Here is a 5,655-nt window from a genome sequence, read left to right as displayed (position 1 = left end):
CTGCGTCCAGTTCTGGGCGCCGCACTTCAGGAGGGATGTGGACAGCATGGAGAGGGTCCAGAGGAGGGCCACTCGCATGATCGGGGGCAGCAGGGCAGGACCTACGAGGAGAGGCTAAGGGACCTGAACCTGTTCAGCCGCCACAAGGGAAGGCTGAGGGGGGATCTAGTGGCCTGTTACAAACTAGTCAGGGGGGACCAGCAGGCATTGGGGGAGTCCCTGTTCCCCCCAGCACTACCAGGAGTGACTAGAAATAACGGTCACAAGCTGGCAGAGGGTAGGTCCAGACTAGACATCAGGAGGCGTGACTTCACTGTCAGGGCGGCTAGGATCCAGAACCAACTTCCAAGAGAAGTGGTGCTGGCTCCGACCCTGGGGGGCTTTAAGAGGAGGCTGGACGAACATCTGGCCGGGGTCGTTTGACCCCAGTACTCTTTCCTGCCAGGGCAGGGGGTCGGACTAGATGATCTGCTCAGGTCCCGTCCCACCTGACCAACTATGACACTGTGAAACGATGACGGTGGGCGATGTGCCGGGGAGGAGGGAGGAGGGCTGCTGGCACGAGACAGCATCGCCCAGCCAGACGGGCTGGCACAGCACCCACGACTGGCGTGTCACGAGCGAGGACCATGCTCTGCTTCGGGGTGGGGACAACGGGCTGGGGTCACCTTGGATGTCAGCAATTCACAGGCTTCTTCCCTGCTGCAGGTGCGAGGAGGCAGAACGCAGGGTGCGTTTGGGGAAAGACGAGAGGAGGGGGATACAGGCCGATATCCAAGTGGGGACAGGGCTGGGCTGTCGCACGCCTTTCTATTCCTTCTGAACTCTTCATTTCACAGGTGTGAACGACCCAAAATCATTTCCTCTGGTCCCACCGCGCCAGCTCTCCTTGCTCCTGCCTGTTGGCTGCTCCTAGTCACGTTGCGCCCATTTCGCAGCCCCGCAGACCATCGGGGTTTGGCTTTGTTTTTTACTCGCAGCTAAAACCATCCCCTCAGGTGTGGAAATGTTCATTCAGGGGAACGGCAGCTCTGCTGTGGAAATCGCTGTCAGTGAAGCTCGGCGGCGCAGGCCAGAGGCTCAACAAGGCTTGATTTTGCTTTATGAATCGGAAAAAGAGACGTAAATTTAATGCTGGGAACGGCGGGATGAACGAGACAGCAGCTCTGGAGCCCTGTCGCCAATCGGGTCAGATAGCAAAAACCACAACAACTTCGAGCTGTTTCCAATAGATTTCTTTTTCTTCCGTCTTGAACGCTTCAGCTCCGTCCGCCTACATTTTAGGAAGACACCGTGTGTCCTTGTGACGTACAGCGCAGCACACATCGGTCCCCAGTGACGATGCCTCCCACCAGCTGAACCCTTTTCAAAAACTACGCTTTAAAGCAAATTAGCCAAAAAGTAAGGCGCACCCGTACTGTGCTTTAACCGTGGTGATGTTGATCGTGCCTAAATTTGCAGGTATCAAATTTAGGAGCAACTAATTCAAGTGCATTCATGCACATGTCGACGTGTTAAAGCGCATTAACGCATTGGAGACGTGGGCTGGACACAAGCAGGGGAAGGGACGGTGCCTCTCTACTTGGCGCTGGTCAGGCCTCATCTGGACACTGGGTGCAGCTCTGGGCTCCACATTTTACAAGCAACGTGGAGAAGTGAGAGAGGGTCCGGGGTGGGCAAGGAAGATACTCAAGGGCTTGGCAGGCAAGGCAGGCGAGAGAGGCTGGCGGAGCCGGGCACGTCCGGCTTGCAGAAAAGGTGCCAAGAGCGGCATGAGAGCATCTCTGCCCGGCCGTGGAGGAGAGGGCGAGCTCCTCGTCTCGCGCTGCACGGAGCAGGGCACGGACCAGCGCCTTGAAGTTGCAGCAAAGCAGGTTTAGGTTGGAGCTCAGGAAACACGTCCTCACTGTCGGAGCAGGGAGCCCGTGGGGGAGACGCCGGGGAAGGGGGGACTCTCCACCGCTGGAGGGGTTCAGGAGAGCTCGGGCGGGCGCTGGGCTGGACGGGCCCTCCCGAGTCCCCTGCTCCAAATCAGCCCAGACGAACGTCAGTCCAAGCTGCACGGACTCATGGCACCGTGGGGGTCGCATCCAGCCCACCCCTGCCTGAGGAGGATCAGCCCTGTCCAAACCAGCCCAGGCTGGGGTTGGGGTTGGGGCTGGGGCTGTGCCCGTGCTCCTGCCGGCACCTGGCTGGAGGGTCTCGCCCCTGCGCTCAGGCCCAGCTCGACGCTCGGCGCTGCACTGCTCCCCACTGCCCCCGTGTCCCGGCCCAAACAGCCCCCTCTGCCCCTGCCCCTGCCTCCCAGGCCCAGGGGCTAGGGGCTGGCACCTCCTCACCAGGTCCTTGGCCCCTCCTGGTGCCCCCCAGGCATGAAACCCCCACGGGCAGGGCCCCAGCTGCAGCCAGAGGGGAGGTCGGCAGGGGGCAGCATCTGCCCGCAGATGGGTGCAAGGGGCAGGGTGTCGGGGTCGTGCCCCCAGGGCCTGGCTCAGGGCAGTTTGATGGGTTTGGGGGTGAAGGTCTTTCTTTTGGGGCAGAGCAGCAATGGCAGGGGGCCCGGCCGGGAGCGAGGGGCACCCACAGCTCTAGATATAGGGGTGTTGGGGGACGACGACTGGGACCTCGGGTCAGTTTGGAGAGGTGGGAGGGAGGGGGGCTGGGGGCAGTCTCAGGCTCCAGGAGTCAGGGCCCTGCTACCCCGGGAGGAGCACCCTCTGCCCCCTGCAAGGGTCCCTCCCCCCAACACGGTACCCCCCGGGCAGTGCGCTGGCATGGCCGCCCAGGCACGTGCCCCCTGCCGCACCCTGCAGCACAGCCCCACAGTGCCCCGGGGGCAGCTGCCAGCCTGACCTTTGACCCACCCTGCTCCCCCCGCCTGTGGGGGTCCCCCCCGCCATGCTAGGGCTGTTGCCCCCCTCCGTCCCCCCCGATCCTTGGAGGTGTTGGCCTGCAGCGCTGTGCATCCCCCGGGCCCCGCAGATCACACGTGCATGCACACACCCATGTACACAAATGCATGCACATGTGCACATGCACCCACATATATGCTCACACACTTACATGCCCTCTGACACACACACACACACACACGTTCAGACACTCTCACACACGTATGCACTTGCATGCTCTTACCTACATGCTCACATGCTCTTACACACACATATGCTCAGACACACATGCTCTTTCTTACACATACACACATGCTTACACACACACACACTTAAGTGCTCTTACACACACATGCTTTCTCACATGCACACGCACTCATATGCTCTCACACACACACGCGCTCACAACGTTTCTGCCTCACACACACACACATGCGCGTGCACACGTGCCAGGCGGCAGCGCGGGGCGTAGATAGAATATCGCTTTATTCCCGTGCGCGGGGCCGGCCCGGGCTGGGGCTCGGCGCGACACGGCCTACAAAAATAGACTCTGCTCTGTGATATAAATAATTTACCTGCCCCCCCCGCCCCCACCATGGAGACCCGGCAGGACCAGGGGGCACTGGCAGCGGGCCAGGGGGGCCCCGTGACCGCTCGCACCCTGGGCACGGCTGGGGCTGGGCCGTGGGGGTGGCCCTGGGGCCTGCTGGTGCCCCCCCTGCCCCTGAGCTTTGCGGGTGCCCTCGCCCCCCCCAGCAGGGGCGCCAGCAGGCAATTGGGGAGCGGGGGGGCAGGAATTAAAGTGCTGGTGATGGAGGTGAAGCGGGCACTGTTTGCCCTCCGGCTCCAGGATCGGGGCCCGTGCGGGGAGAGGGCTGCAGCAGGACCGAGCGCTGCCATTTCCCCCCAGGAGGGGAGCAGGGGGGCAGTAACCCCCCCGGGCACCCCAACCCAGCAGCCCCCCCCTTGCATAGGAACTGGTGCCTGCAGGGCTGGGCTCTGCCCCAAGCCCCCGGGGTCTCCAGGGCAGGGGCAGCGCGGGGAGAATAATAATAATAATAATATTAAGGGAATAGCAGCATGTCGTGGGGGCGCTGGCACCCCCCACCCCACTGGGCACCCCCGGCCCTGCCCACGGCTCCTGGCGCCCACAGCCCCCGGCCCAGCCAGTGGGACGCCAGGGCACGGCCTGGCACATGTGGCACATCATGGCTTGCCACGCCATGCCATGGCAACATGGCACATCATGACACAGCAGGTCACATCCTGGCACAGCAAACGTGGCACATCGTAGTGTGCTGCACCACGTCACGCCGTGGCACGTCTTCAGGGGCCTCCTGGTCCCGTGGGGCAGCCTGCAATGACACGGGGCAGCAGGTCAGAGCAGGCCCCACCCGCAGCTGCACTCTCCACCTTACTCCCACCAGGCGTGGGCAGGCACGTGTGTGTTCACGCGTGTGCCCATGGCATCAGGCCCTGCAAACACGCCGCGGGGCACCTCTGCCGGGCTCCCCCCCAATAGCTCAGGGCTGCTGCCCCTGGTGCCCCCCGCTGTGGGCATGACATGTGACCCCACCTAGCGGCACGTGGCAGTGGCATGGCACCCGTGGCGGGTGTGCTGGGCACCAGGCGGGTCCTCGTGGCCGTCGGACTCGCTGTCCTCAAAGGCGGCGTGGGCGTAGCCGCGCGCAGCACCGGGCAGGCCGGGGTGCAGTGCCAACGTCACCGAGGCCGTGGCCGTCACCGTGGCGTAGGTGGGCGGTGGGGGTGTGGGGCGGGCGCGGGGCGGCCGGTCTCCGGTCGTGGACTCCTGTCCCGGGGGCGCTGGCCCCACCTCGAAGGCTTTCACCACCTGCAAGACAGAGGGGGCATGAGGCAGCCGGCCCTGCTGCTCTGCCCGCCCCAGGGAACCCAGGCGTCTGGTCCCCCTGCCCCGGGGCACGGCCACACTCACGGTGATGCAGGGAAAGCGGGGGTCCTTGCCGGCCTGGAGCAGGATGCAGGCCTGGGCGCTGCCGGAGGGGTCCTCGTCACCAGGCCCCATGGCTGGGGGGGTCTCGGGGGCCGTGTCAGGGCCGTGCCAGGCTGGCGGGCGCCCCACATAGAAGCCGTGGTGGGCGATGGGCGGCGGGAGGGGCTCCGGTGACGTTTGTCCCCTGGCGGGACCTGGAGCCGGAGCCGGTGGGGAGGGCGGGTTAGATGGGGCAGGGCACTGCGACACCCCCCTGAGATGCCCCCAGGGCAGCCGAGCCCAGCGTTCACTCTGAAGCCTACTGATGGCCACAGAGACAGAGTCCCACTCCCGCTGCTTGACGTCTCCCGCAGCCGCTGCCAGCGCAGGAGACATGACCGCAGGAGTCCGGCGCCCCCCTCCAACGGGGGGGTGGCTCGTACCTCGGCGGGGGGCCCGATGACCGAGAGCAGGACGGGCAGCAGCACCAGCCCGTTGAGGAGCCCCAGCACGGTGAGGACAGACAGCACGGAGAAGAAGTACCTGCCGGGGGTGGTGCAGGTGAGCGGGGGCCATGCCTGCCCCCCACCCCTCCAGCATCCCAGAGTGCTTTGCAACAGGGGATGAGGCCAAGCCTCAAGATGCAAAGCAGGAGGAGAAGCCAGCTGCATCTGCCCCAAAAGCTTCTGGGAAGGTGGGGGGGTGAGGTTGCTTCCCCAACCCCAAAGGCCTCTGGGAAGACAGGGGCCAGCTTGGAGTCCCACCCCCCCACCCCACCTTTGCCCCAAAGGATTCTGGGAAGGGGGGGGGCAG

At 64.5% G+C, this 5,655-nt stretch overlaps 1 protein-coding gene across 1 annotated transcript in view; it reads right to left on the bottom strand.

The window, feature by feature from the left end:
- Positions 1-3,357: 3,357 nt before the first annotated feature.
- PTCH2 (patched 2) overlaps positions 3,358-5,655 on the bottom strand; it is a 9,258-nt gene continuing 6,960 nt past the window's right edge. The window contains exons 14-17 of the mRNA XM_025207152.1: positions 5,246-5,385; positions 4,846-5,039; positions 4,468-4,743; positions 3,358-4,246 (exon numbers count right to left, since the gene is read on the bottom strand). Coding sequence (XP_025062937.1) covers positions 4,468-4,743; positions 4,846-5,039; positions 5,246-5,385 — 610 coding nt within the window. The 3' untranslated portion in view covers positions 3,358-4,246. The remainder of the gene's footprint in view (positions 4,247-4,467; positions 4,744-4,845; positions 5,040-5,245; positions 5,386-5,655) is intronic.

The sequence above is a fragment of the Alligator sinensis genome, unplaced genomic scaffold (assembly GCF_000455745.1).
Source record: "Alligator sinensis unplaced genomic scaffold, ASM45574v1 scaffold781_1, whole genome shotgun sequence".
NCBI lineage: Eukaryota > Metazoa > Chordata > Crocodylia > Alligatoridae > Alligator > Alligator sinensis.
The sequence above is the reverse complement of the archived record's forward strand: the minus strand, read 5'-3'. Positions and strand labels throughout refer to the sequence as shown.